General features: G+C 49.0%; 1 protein-coding gene across 1 annotated transcript in view; it reads right to left on the reverse strand.

Moving 5' to 3' along the window:
* NUGGC (nuclear GTPase, germinal center associated) overlaps nucleotides 1–14,044 on the reverse strand; it is a 74,682-nt gene that overhangs the window by 19,624 nt on the left and 41,014 nt on the right. Inside the window, exons 11-13 of the mRNA XM_029913048.1 lie at nucleotides 6,870–7,003; nucleotides 5,664–5,825; nucleotides 1,419–1,576 (exon numbers count right to left, since the gene is read on the reverse strand). Of these exons, the coding sequence (XP_029768908.1) occupies nucleotides 1,419–1,576; nucleotides 5,664–5,825; nucleotides 6,870–7,003 (454 nt within the window). The remainder of the gene's footprint in view (nucleotides 1–1,418; nucleotides 1,577–5,663; nucleotides 5,826–6,869; nucleotides 7,004–14,044) is intronic.

Genomic DNA, 14,044 nt, shown 5'->3' on the forward strand with positions numbered 1-14,044 from the left:
GCTGCCCCAGCCCTTTAAATAGCCGCTGGAGCCCCGTCGCTTCCCCAGGGCTCCGGCAGCTATTTAAAGGGCCGGGGCGGTAGAAGCAGGGGAGCCCCGGGCCCGTTAAATAGCCCCCAGAGCCCTGGGGTAGCGGGGACTCCAGGGGCTATTTAAAGGGCCCTTGACTCCAGCTGCCTCTGCTGCCCCAGTCCTTTAAATAGCCGCTGGAGCCCCGCCACTTCCCCAGGGCTCTGGTGGCTATTTACAGGGCCGGGGCGGTAGAAGCAGGGGAGCCCCGGGCCCTTTAAATAGCCCCCGAGCCCCGAGCTGCTGCTGCTACCCCGGTGGGGGAGGGAGAAGGAGGGGGCACTTACCGTACAGGGTGGGCTGGGGCTGGCTCTGACCCCCTCAGCCCCAGCCCTTCCGCCCTAGGCCCCACCCCTTCCGGGGGCCAGAGCTGGCCCCAGCGTACCGCCCGTGTTTGAGTCACACCCTGACGTCACGGCTGCGCGGAGTGCATTGGAATCAGGCAACCCAGAGCTGCTGGGCAACCTGTCACATAGTTCCTCTTGCTGTATTGCAAGGATTATTTGCATTTTTACTGGTAAGTTGAACTTAACCATGGCTATAAATTGTCTCTATAATAATAATGATGTACTACGCGTTAGCTAGCCCCAGCTGATTCCGCAATGCGAAAACACTTATAACACTTATAACGACACGTTGTTTTGGTATTCCATATACTTAAAATATCATAAATGAACTATGCTTTTCGCTTGCTGCTTTAAGACTTAAGTTCATTACTGTTCATTACGGTTGCAAATATATATCTTAAAACTGATTAGGCCTATTGTCTTAATTTCATCTAATATAAAAATAAGGACATATTTTATAAATTTTAATAAAATAAACATTATTGAAGAAAATCAGTTGTACAACGATCAAAACATAAATTATTTTCCTAATATGAAAGTGAAAATCTATAATTAATATTCTTTTAGAATGTGGTGATGTCTATCCATATGGGTAAGAGATCAAGAGACATTGGTAGAGAGGACCCAAGTGGGAGTAAGAAAAGAGCCATATACAAGGCCAAGGCACTTGAAAGACAGAAGCAAAAGGGTGCTTGAAGCAAGTATTTTAGCAGACCTGGTTCTACTGTTGAGCCAGAAGAGCTCCGTGAAGATGCAGATATGGTTGAAAAGTCTCCAGTAGAACACATGACACAGAGAACGACAGCCATGACGAAGAATTTGAAGAGCCAAATCAGTCTGAAGAAGACACTCAAGACAGTCAAGGTGAAGAGCAGACTGGGTTACCCAGGAGGGCCAGGGAACAGGGTTCTGCAGGACCCTGAGGCCAAAGGGGAGGCCAGACAGCCCTACCAAAGGAGGCTCGGTGTCTTTGCAGCCTGAGTGGGACAGGGCTCCTCTCACCTGAATATGATTGCAAACGTGGGGTTGATTTTGTCATAGATGGGCTGAGCGAGGGCACTGTTGAAGTCTATGCGGGAAAAGATCCGGGACGCGTATACGCCATTCTTCTGGCACACGGCTTTCAGGGTCCTGTGGAAGCCTCGGTTGCCAGTGTCTCGCTGGATAATTGGAAACACAGTTGTAATGAAGTGTGTATGGGATACATTACTTACGATTTGTATTACAATAGGACCTATAGACCCCAACTGAGCTAGGGCCCCATTGTGCAGGGAGCTGTACATACATGCAGTGGAGCCGGAAGATGTGATTTCCAGCTCAAGTAGACATATCCATCCACACTAACTCTGATCCGTCCAAGACCCTAAGTATGTACTTGGGGCAGCTAACCCCCTGCCCCCTGCGCCGACACTGCTACACTTCTATTTGTAGTGCAATCGCTCGATCAGATGCCAGCTGCAGTGTAGATGCACCCATGAGAGACAGGCCTGTCCTGAAAAGCTACTCTAACCCATGTGCTTTACACTGCAGCATTTGACTTTGTCTCTCCACGGGACGGGGGAGATATAGTGGGGAGAGACATGGATCTTAGCTGGCTATTCTGTGTCTTTGCACACGGACGTGCGGACAGCAGGGCAGGGCAACTCAGAAAGACCTAGAAACTTCCAGAACAGGGCATGGCAGGTACCTGATGAGCTCAGTAGCAGTTAGTGAGGCTGTGTAGGAAGTTTTCATTGTGGGAACCTGTTTTGCCGGTCATACGCAAGTCAGCTCTGAGAGCTGAGCCAATGAGCGAGCGGGGGAAGGTTATAAATAGAGGAATTAAAAACAGCCCTGTGGACAGCAGCTGATCGAAGCAGGACCAAGAACTGAGGTTGCTGTGGGGGCTGGGTCCCATCCCTGCACCACTCTGGGAACAGGTCAGTGCTATTCCAGCTTTACTTACTAGGGCAGTATTAGGATAATGTTGGTCCATAGCGGCGTGGAGAGCGGGGGACAGGGGAGCATTTATTACCTTTAGTGGTGTAGCTGATAGAGCTAGCTTAGCAGTAACGCAAGGAACCTACAGGCCTGTATCCTGTAAGGCATTGGCTTAACCATGTTAAAATAAGTAAAGTAGGTCTCAGAGTGGCAGCCGTGTTAGTCTGTATCAGCAAGAAGAACGCGGAGTCCTTGTGGCACCTTAGAGACTAACAAATTTATTTGGCATAAGCTTTTGAGGGGCTAAAACCCACTTCATCAGATGCATGCAGTGGAAAATACAGTAGGAAGATATATATACACACAGAGAACATGAACAAAGGAGTGTTGCCATACCAACTATAACGAGAGTAATCAATTAAGGTGAGCTATTATCATCAGGAGAAAAAAAACTTTTGTAGTGATAATCAGGATGGCCCATTTCCAACAGTTGACAAGAAGGTGTGAGTAAGAGTAGAGGGGAAAAATTAGCATGGGGAAATAGTTTTTACTTTGTGTAATGACCCATTCACTCCCAGTCTTTATTCAAGCCTAATTTAATGGTATCCAGTTTGCAAATTAATTCCAATTCTGCAGTTTGTCATTGGAGTCTGTTTTTGAAGGTTTTTTGTTGGAGTATTGCGACTTTGAGGTCTGTAATTGAGTGACCAGCATATATAAAATGGCCCGGCAGTTCCCAGTTCCCCAAAATCTAGGGTAATAGCTTGCTCAAGAGAGGAAGTTGGTACTTAACGATACCAGGCAACTGCAGGAACACTGAACTGATACTGGGCTGGGATATTTTCGGATAGAATTGTTGGCAGATGTTTAACCACAAACTTGCTTTAGCAATAGGTGACATCTATGATAATGCGCTAAAAGGCATTAATATGTTAACCTATCGGATAAGGGCACCCCAATATTATGAGGGTGAGGAAGTCAGATTTGGACAGGGGAAGCTGGGCATCTGAATGAATATTCATGATAGCACCCAGGGCCTACAATAGGCCAAGCCACCATGTAGCGGGCACTAGGTTTCCATCATTGACCCTTCAGCTCTTCATTGTTCTTATCTAGGACTGGCCTTTGGGTGTTGGGGGTCTGAACCATCGGACTCATTTGGCATGCCAGGGACAGGGCTAGTCCTTTTGTCTCTCACACCAGGTCCCCTAGGAAGGATGTGAGTAGATGAGCATATGCAGGGGATGACACCACAGGTATCCCTAATGCTATATTACTGCTATTTGTTTTTGTGGTTTGGAAGTTCCTTCTCTTCCTTGATTGTGTTAATAAAAGTGGCTAAGACTTTGCCTTGCCCTCAGTGTCAGTGTCTTTGCCATGCACCCTGGGTTCCCCTCAAGATATTGAACTTATTCATTTTAATTCTGTTGAGTCTGATTCTGGAATGAGAACCTATTACCCCCAGCTCATTAAATTTATAGCAAATGGCAATCAATACTATTAAAGAATCAGGCTACAGAACCTGTGGCACTTACATTTGGCTCTCAGCTAACTGCTCTGAACTGGGATTCTGTCTCGGTTAGAGAGCACGAATGGGGCAGCACTTACTGAGGGGAGGGTCTGTGAATTCTTGCCCGTGTTAGCTGGGTCTATGGGGAGAAGATGGTGCCCTATAGAGCGAGAGGCTTGTAGAGATCCAGGGAATGGATATTTTATAGGCTGATCCCGATCCCTGCACCACTTTGGATACAGGCTAGAGATTTGTGTTTCACCAGCAACTGAGAGGACCAGTCAGCTACTGCCCCAAGGGCTGGAAGCTGCTAGCTGGGGAGCTCCCCAGAGTGTTTGTTCGCTGCCAGGGTCTGAAGTGTTTGACAGGAGTGTTCTCGAGCTCTGAAGAGTCCAGGTGACACACACGACACACCACAGTCACACTGCAAAGTCACACGGGCACTTTACAGTGCTGCAACTTTCTCGCTCAGGGGTGGGGGAAAAAACAGCGCTGTAATGTGCCAGTGTAGACAGTGAACCAGTGCTGGTAGCTACGCCCCTCGTGGAGGTGGGTTTTTTTAGAGCGCTGGGGAGAGCTCTGCCATGACTACACAAGCCACATTAAATGTAGACAAGCCCTGAGAAATCATCTCTGAGAGGAGACCAGAGGCGGGTGTGTTTTGATATATGAGCTAAAGTACAGACAGTTACCCTGAAACCTTATAGTGGAATGTTTGTAGCTGAAATAAAAGGGGGAGAGTCTGTATAAGCAGATTTACTGTCTAAGAGCTTTTGTTTAAATGTTCTTCACAGTATTCCAAATGCAATTACAATGTTGTATATGATTTACTGTGTGTTTTGTGAGGGCTCAATGGTTATTTTATCAATAAAGTGTCCGGTGCTTCCCCAGGAAATGACTGGGAACTATGACCCTCCATTTATCAGGGTTTTACATACAATAGCACCAGAGGTTACAGGAGAGAGGTCTGAGTCTCTGTGATGCTTTCTGGAAAGACAGAGCTCTGGCCTGTGCATCAGCAAAAAGCTAAGCTGAGATGCTGGAAGAAGGATAGATCTATACAGAAGTTTGCCCAAGCACACCCTGCCCTTTCACTTACTGTCTTAATAGACTGACGAAGGAAGGATTATTATCTCTACCGTACAGATGAGGAGCACAGGCACAGAGACTAAGGCCTGGTCTACACCTAAAACGTAGATTGACGTAACCCCTGAGAGATGTAGTTAAGATGACCTAAGCCCGGTGTAGACACTGTTAGGTAGATGAAGAATTCTTCTTTCGACCTCGCTACCACCTCTCAAGGGGGTGGATTAACTGCAGGATGGAAACTCCTTCTGTTGCTGTAGAAAGTGTCCACACTACAGTGACACAGATCAAGTTGAGAAGCATCTTACTCTGCAAGTCATCCCACTGAGGGCTACTCAGGGGAGCAAAGTACTACTCACCCGAGTAAAGGTGGCAGAATGGAGCCCTATATTAATTTGGGGCTGGATTCCAATACCCTTACTCACTGCGTAGCACTGTACCGCACAAGAAGTCCCATTGGTGTAAGTGGCTATTCCATGCGAATAAGAGGATCAGAATCAAGCCCATAACATGCTGTTCTCCTCTGGTGCCTTTTATCCAGTGCCCTTCACAAACCTTAATTAATCCTCTCAACACCCAATAATAATTCTTAGCCCTTATAGGACTTTCTGCCACAGATCTCAAAGCACTTCTTAAAAGTTAATAAGCAACAGGGAATCAAAGGTGGAGGCAGTTGCTGGCCAGAGAATGAAAGCTGCACATGAGGTCTAAGTCGAGAGCTTGCTACTCACTGTAAGGAGCTGAGAGAATGTTTTTTGGTGAGATAATTTTGCTTTCTTCACGCCTTCGTTAAGGGGCTGTTCCAGCTGGGCAAAACATTTCTCAATCTCCTTCTCCAAAGCCTCGATCTTGTCCTTCACAAAGCCTTCCAAGCCGCTCTGCTGATAGTGATTCTGCAATGACAGAATAGCACAAGACACATCATTGCGCAGCTGACACTGGAGGCAAAATAAAGAGACAGGCCAAGATTTCTTCTCGCTAGAAACCGCAGCGCAGGCCTGGGTTCAGTCAGCACCAGATGGGAGGCATCTAAAGAACACACTGTGCTGGAAGACGTGGTGTCGCCAGTCCAGCTGGGGTGCTCTGCGTCAGTACTGAACCAAAGCCCTAGCGTGGCATGATGCTGGGGGCTGCGGGAAGGAGAGGGGGAAGTGACAGCTGGGCAACAGGGGAGGTACAAGGTTTGGCTGCCTTTGCAGATAAAGCCTGTAGTGGTTTCAAACGTCAATTATAGATAGGGGGGAAAGAACAGAATCTCTGTATCTTTTTCCTCCTTTCACTGCTTTACCCACCCACAGAACACAATGGGCGCAGGGATACGTTTTTGTCCCCCAGTGATATGGGTCCAGCGGTGAGCAATTGGGAGGTAGTGCTTGGTGTGACATCATCAAAAAGCCCAACCGGACAAATAGAGCATGGCCTTGGACAACGTGGGTGTGTCTACACTAGGGAAAATAGCATGTTTCAGCTCTGACACAGTTTCACTGATGCTGCCAATGGAGTAAGCTGTAGTGTAGAAGGGGTGCAGGGATTTCTACCATGTCATCATCTAGCCCTGCTCTAGGGACAGAACTCAGAGCCTCCTGCATCAAAAAGTATAGTCCCTCTCCCTAGTTTGAACTACAGAACCATCCACATTAGCTGTCAGCAGTATAGGGTCTATGGCACATAGATAAACAGCTCCAGCTCCATCCATCGGGGGCAGTGGTGCATTTACACACTAGCCAGCTCATTACTAGATTTTTGGAGCAGATTTGCATTTGTTTCTTGCTAGGAACCACGGGGTGAGTGGCCTGGTTCAAAGGAGCAGGGATGGAATGGGGAGAAGGCAGAGTGCAGAGAAACTACTGCAGTGGGAAGAGAGGGGAATATTCACTGCACCATCACTGTGCTAGTAGTGAAGCAGATTGTAGCGCCCAAAGCTCTTCCAGCCGTACCACCATGTCTCGTGTGGAGTTGAAATTCTCAGCCAGCAGGACAATGCCGAAAGCCTCTGCCACATAATCCATTAGCAGCTTCTTCTTCTCTTTCAGAAAGATATTCCTGATGTACTCTCTCAGCTTGGGGATCTCTGGAATAGCACAGAGAGGCAGAGTTAGTCCTGGTCTACACCGAGGATGACCTAACCATGGCGCTCAGGGCTGTGAAGAATTTCACTCCCTGTGTGATGTAAGTAAGATCAACCTAACCTCCACTGTACATAAGAACGGCCATATTGGGTTAGACCAAAGGTCCATCTAGCTCAGTATCCTGTCTTCCGACAGTGGCCAATGCCAGGTGCCCCTGAGGGAATGAACAGAACAGGTAATCATCACGTGATCCATCCCCTGTCGCTCATTCCCAGCTTCTGGCAAACAGAGGCTAGGACACTATCCCTGCCCATCCTGGCTAATAGCCATTGATGGACCTATCCTCCATGAATTTATCTAGTTCTTTTTTGAACCCTGTTATAGTCTTGGCTTTCACAACATCCTCCGGCAAGGAGTTCCACAGGTTGACTGTGCGTTGTGTGAAGAAATACGTCCTTTTGTTTGTTTTAAACCTGCTGCCTATTAATTTCATTGGGTGACCCCTAGTTCTTGTATTATGAGGAGTAACTAATACTTCCTTATTTACTTTCTCCACACCAGTCATGATTTTATAAATCTCTATCATATCCGCCCCCCTAGTCATCTCTTTTCCAATCTGAAAATTTATTAATCTCTCCTCATATGGAAGCTGTTCCATACCCCTAATCATTTTTATTGCCTTTTCTGAACCTTTTCCAATTCTAATATATCTTTTTTGAGATGGCGCAACCAGATCAGCACACAGTATTCAAGATGTGGGCGTACCATGGATTTATATAGAGGCAATATGATATTTTATGTCTTCTTATCTCTCCCTTTCTTAATGATTCCCAGCATTCTGTTTGCTTTTTTGACTGCCGCTGCACATTGAGTGGATGTTTTCAGAGAACTATCCACAATGACTCCAAGATCTCTTTCTTGAGTAGTAACAGCTAATTTAGACCCCATAATTTTATATGTATAGTTGGAGTTATGTTTTCCAATGTGCATTACTTTGCATTTATCAACACTGAATTTCATCTGCCATTTTGTTACCCAGTCACCCAGTTTTGTAAGATCCATTTGTAACTCTTCACAGTCTGCCTGGGACTTAACTATCTTGAGTAGTTTTGTATCATCTGCAAATTTTGCCACCTCACTGTTTACTCCTTTTCCAGATCATTGATGAATATGTTGAATAGGACTGATCCCAGTACAGACCCCTGGGGGACACCACTATTTACCTCTCTCCATTCTGAAAACTGACCATTTATTCCTACCCTTTGTTTCCTATTTTTTAATCAGTTACTGACCCATGAGAGAACCTTCTCTCTTATCCCATGGCAGCTTACTTTGCTTAAGAGCCTTTTGTGAGGGACCTTGTCAAAGGCTTTTTGAAAATCTAAGTAGACTATAGTCAGTGGTGAGCTGGAGCCGGTTCCCACCGGTTCGCAGGAACCGGTTGTTAAATTTAGAAGCCCTTTTAGAACCGGTTGTTCTGAGACAACCGGTTCTAAAAGGGCTTTTAAATTTAACAAAAGCTCGGGCAGCTGTCCACCCCGACCCCGGCCCCCGGCCCCAGCTCACTTCCCCTCCTCCCCTGAACGCTCCGCCCCTCTTCCCCTCCCCCTCCCCTGGGAACAAGCAGCAGGCACGTAAGCTGGGGGGGGGGGGGGCGGCTCCAGGGAGGCAAGGTGCAGCCCAGCCCACCCCAGCCCCGCTCCGGCCAAGCGGCTCCCTCCGGCCTGACCCCCTGGCCCTGGCCCGGCTCGGGCCCCGCAGCGCCAGTCCTGGTCAAGCGGCTCTGGCCCGGCTCGGGGAGTTGGTCCCCGCAGCGCCGGCCCCGTCCCAGCCGAGCGGCTCCGGCCTGGGCCCCACAGTGCCGGCCCTGGTCCCGGGCGAGGAGCTCCGGCCCGGCTCAGGCCCCACAGCGCCGGCCCCGGTCCCGGGCGAGTGGCGCCGGCCTGGCCCGGCTTGGGGAGTTGGGCCCCGCGGCGCCGGTCCTGGCCGAGTAGCTCCGGCCTGGTCCGGGTCAGGCCCCGCGGCGCCAGTCCCGGTCGAGCGGCTCCGGCCCGGCTCAGCTCGGGCCCCGTGGAGCAGGTCCCGGCCCCGGCCCTGGCCGATCGAACCTGGCCCTGGCCCCGGCCCCGGCCCTGGCCGATCGAACCCGGCCCCGGCCCCGGCCCTGGCTGATCGGATCCAGACCCGGCCCCAGCCGAGTGGACCCAGACCCGGACCCGGCCGAGCGGCTCCAGGCAGTGTGGTAAGGGGGCAGGGAGCAGGGAGAGGGTGTTGGAAGAGGGCAGGGGAGTTCGGGGGGTTGTGGGGGGGTGGATAGGGGTCGGGGCGGTCAGAGGGCAGGGAACAGGGGGATTGAATGAGGGCAGTCAGGAAGGAGCAGGGGTTGGATGGGGTGGTGGGGGGCAGTCATGGACAGAGAGAAGGGGTGGTTGGATGGGGCAGGGATCTGGGGGGCCATCAGGAATTTGAGGAGGGGTTGGATGGGGCGGCAGGGGGCAGTCAGGGGACAGGGAAGGGGGGTGGATGGGGTAGGGGTCCCGGGGGGGCACCTCAAGGAACATGCGGGATTGGATGGGGCAGGAGTCGGGGGGGGCACGACCCCCTCGTGGGGTGAGGAGGAGGGAACCTGTTGTTAATATTTTGGCAGCTCATCACTGACTATAGCCACTGGATCACTCTTGTCCACATGCTTGTTGATCCCCTCAAAGAATTCTAGTAGATTGGTGAAGCATAATTTCCCTTTACAAAAACCGTGTTGACTCTTCCCCAACAAATTATGTTCATCTATGTGTCTGACAATTTTGTTCTTTACTATAGTTTCAACCAGTCAGGCTTGCTGGCCTGTAATTGCTGAGATCACCTCTGGAACCCTTTTTAAAAACTGACATCACATTAACTATCCTCCAGTCATCTGGTACAGAAGCTGATTTAAATGATAGATTACATACCACAGTTAGTGGTTCTGCAATTTCAAATTTGAGTTTCTTCAGAACTTTGGGGTGAATGCCATCTGGTCCTGGTGATTTATCACTGTTTAGTTTATCGGTTTGTTCCAAAACTTCCTCTAACGATACTACAATCTGGAACAGTTCCTCAGATTTATCACCTAAAAAGGTCTCAGCTTTGGGAATCTCCCTCACATCCTCAGCTGTGAAGATTGTAGACACAGCTGGGTCAACAGCCTAGCTACCACCTCTCGAGGGGATGACTTTGCTACAGCAAAAGAAAAACCCCTTCCGTTGCTGAAGCGAGTGTCCACACTACAGCATGTCAGCAATGTAGCTGCAGTAGCAGCGCTTGTAGTATAGACACATCCTTAGAAGTGTGGTAGGAAACATTCCTCCAGCAGGATGTTCAGCAGGGGGAACATTGCTCCTGCAGAGCTTCCCGTCAGTGAACAGAGCATTGGATTAAGGCCTAGGCCTAGGACCCCAGCTCCAGGAGCCGTGTGATTACATCAGAATCCCAGCCTGCATTTACAAAAAGTAAAGTCTCTGTTCCTCACAGTTGTGAAGATTAGCTTGGAAACAGGTTCAGTAACATCTGCCTGAATCTGCACAGAGCCTGAACCAATTGCTGTGAGGGTGGGCACTGCCCCATGCATTTCAGTGGGGGTGTTAACCCCACTGCTCTAGAGGGCTCTCCGAACTCCAGCCCAGCAGAGGGCTCTGTGCATAGCAGGAGGGGAAGAGTGCAGCCGGTTTGACCCATCCAAACAGAAACACAGAGAGCAGAGGGGACTCCTGTTTATACTCATGGTGCTCCTGAGGAGAGGGGCATCGGGCAGTCATGCCTGGTGGGAAGAAGTAGGCTCTCTTGGCTATTAAGCCAAAGGGCCTATTGCTAAGTAAAGGCTTATTATCAAGTGAACCAACCGCTTTGCAAGCTTTATGAATAGTTCGTAATAATGATGTTTAGTTGTGTAAACTTCATTAAAAGTGGAAAATTAATTTTAGTGAGAGTGGAGAGTTAGTTTCTTGGGGTTTAGCACAACAGCCTGTGTATCAGAATAAGTGCTTTAACTGCAAGATGGACTGACCGCATTAGTATGGGAAGTTTGGATATTGCAATATGCATTTGGAAATTTGCAACATGCCTTTTGTGATAGACTCAAGGAGTTCAATCTATTTAGCTTAACAAGGAGAAGGTTAAGGTTTACCTTAGAGCCTCTAAGTACCTACATGGGGAATAAATATTTGATAATGGGCTCTTCAGTCTAGCAGACAAAGCTGTAATATGATCCAGTGGCTGGAAGTTAAGCTAGACAAATTCAGACTAGAAATAAGGTGCAAGTTTTTAACATTGGGGGTCATTAACCACTGGAACAATTTACCACGGGTTGTGGTGGATTCTCGCTCACTGTAAATGTTTGAATCAAGTGCTGAATAAAAGCTAGGTATTATTACTGGATGTTCTTCGGAAGGGTGGGCTCTAGTTCAAACCCAGCTACTGGACTTGGAGTGGGAATTACTCCGTCGCAGTCCTATGACCTGTGTTATGCGGGAGGTCAGACTAGATGATCACAATGATCTTTCTGGCCCTCACATCTGTGAATCTCTGCCACAGCCACTCTGGGAGCAGAGGGGGCCCTCCTGGCACTATCACTCTGGGTGGAGGGTGGGGGGACTGTAGGGATGGAGCCATGATCCCCCCTCCCCATGTCATGATGTGCTTAGAGCTCCAGCCTGCTTCAGTTTGAACCTGGGTGAATCTTCCATTTATAGAACGTCTCTTGTTTCAGTCAAGAGACTTTCAGGAAAAGCTGGTGTCTCAGAAACTCAGGGACCTACAAATTGCCTGCTGCAGATCTGTGTGGGGCAGCGGTGGCTGGTTTGTGCAGGTGTAACCCACACACCTCTTGGGTGTGGTGTTCTGAACCATCTAGTGGCACCGAGCCCACTTAGAGAGATAAAATGAATCTGCTCTACAGCCTTAGCTAACAGCCAGTTGGCTTTTAGCGCATGCAGCAGAGGCTGATGCACTAAGCTCCAGAAGTCCCTGGTTCGATCCCGATGACGACCGGTGTCAGGGTTCCCTCCCCACTCTGAACTCTGGGGTACAGCTGTGGGGACTCGCATGAAAGACCCCCTAAACTTATTTCTACCAGCTTAGGTTAAAACTTCCCCAAGGCACAAATCCTTTCCTTGTCCTTGGACGGTATTGCTGTCACCACCAAGTGATTTAGACAAAAATCCAGGAAAAGGGGCCACTTGGAGTCCCTGTTTCCCCCAAAATATCCCCCCAATCCCCTTCACCCCCTTTCCTGGAGAGGCTTGAGAATAATATACTAACCAATTGGTTACAAAGTGAGCACAGTCCAAACCCCTGGGTTTTTAGGACACTGAAAATATATCAGGTTCTTAAAAGAAGAATTTTATTAAAAAAAGCAAAAGAATCACACCTGCAAAATCAGGATGGAAGGTAACTTTACAGGGTAAATAAAAAGATTTAAAACCCTTCTAGGCTCAGCTTCAAAGTTACAAAAAACAGGAATAAAACTCCCTCTTAGCATAAGGGAAATTCACAAGCTAAAACAAAAGATAATCTAACACATTTCCTTGCCTTGACTTACAATTTGTGTAATTTTAGATGTACCATTTCAGGTATCTTTTCAGGAGATGGTTTACCTGTTTGGTCTCTCTCTGTGTCCAGAGAGGGAACAAAACAAAGAGAGCACACACAAAACCTCTTCCCCTCGCCCCGAAGATTTGAAAGTATCTTCTTTCATTATTGGTCCTTTTGGTCAGGTGCCAAACAGGTTATTTGAGCTTCTTAACCCCTTACAGGTAAAGTGATTCTGTACATCTGGCCAGGAGTGATTTTATGTTACTGAATACATAAAGGTTGTTACCCTTCCCTTTATCTTTATGACAACAGGGATCTGCATGTGGAGGTACAAGCTACACAACGTTGGGAGAGGAAAAGGGGAAGCAACACAAGAAAGGAAACAAGGGGCTGAGAAGCAGAGCTAAGCCTTGCTATCAACAACACATGTAGTGCTGTGTCCTGTGAATGCCGCCTCTCCTGCAGCTTCCCTGCAGGCGGTGTGACAAGCAAGGAAGGTTGCGGCTGTGCAATGACAGCAGGTATGTGGGGTATTGAACCTCCAGCACTCAGGCGTGAGCCCCTGTAGTTTGAAGGATGAAGTCCTTTCCCTGGCCCTGTCGCAGTGTTATACCCCCTGAGGCTCAGGCAGAGACAGGGATTCACAGCACACACAGCAGTGACATCAATGGCCACAACCTCTGCTTTGCCAGAGGGCCAGTGCAGCCCAATGCAGGGGCAGTGCTAGCTGCAGAGGTGGTGTTGCTGGAACAGCTGAGGGATACGCTAATACAGGGCATTGTGCCCTGGACAGCCCCCATCTCCTGGAGAGCCCTGGCTGCAATGGAGAAGGTGTCTCCCCTGCAGGAACCCCACAGAAGGGCGCTGGTGGCAACAGCACTTGCCTCCCCTTGGGACGATGCCTCCCTTTGGCTGCAGGGGGCCAGGCTGGGGCATGGGCATGGAATTTACAATACCCTGGGCCAGCTTTAGCGAGTCTGATCCTTGATCATTAACAGGTAAAGGTTCTCCAGCCTTCAACTGCAGGCTAAACTCCCATTCAGGGCACCAAGATGCCAGGATTCTGGATTCAGCAGTGGACAGGCCCAGCAGAACAACTGGGTCCCATGCAACAAGGCAGCATATGTAGGGGGCTGTAGGGGAGGGCTACTGAGATGTCAAGGGAAGGGACTGGACAGGGGGCCTATAGAGGTTTGGGTTGGAAGAAAGGTGGGGTCACTGGTGGAAGAGAAGCCAGAAGTGGGGCTCTCAGATGGTCATTGGAGAGGGTCTGAACCTGAGAGGTGCCAAGCACCTGCAACCCCCACAGATTTCTGTGTCTGCAGTGCACTGGGACTCAGAGCTGTGGATTCAATTTCACCTGTGTGACCTTGGCCAAGACAGTGACACTCACTTAGTTCGTTGAATCTATTTAGATCATCAGCTCTTTATGGCAGGGACTGTCCCTTATTATATGCATGTTAGCAGCATATAAGGGG

The sequence above is a fragment of the Terrapene carolina genome, unplaced genomic scaffold, assembly GCF_002925995.2.
Source record: "Terrapene carolina triunguis isolate 2854851 unplaced genomic scaffold, T_m_triunguis-2.0 Scaffold427, whole genome shotgun sequence".
Classification (NCBI taxonomy): Eukaryota; Metazoa; Chordata; order Testudines; family Emydidae; genus Terrapene; species Terrapene triunguis.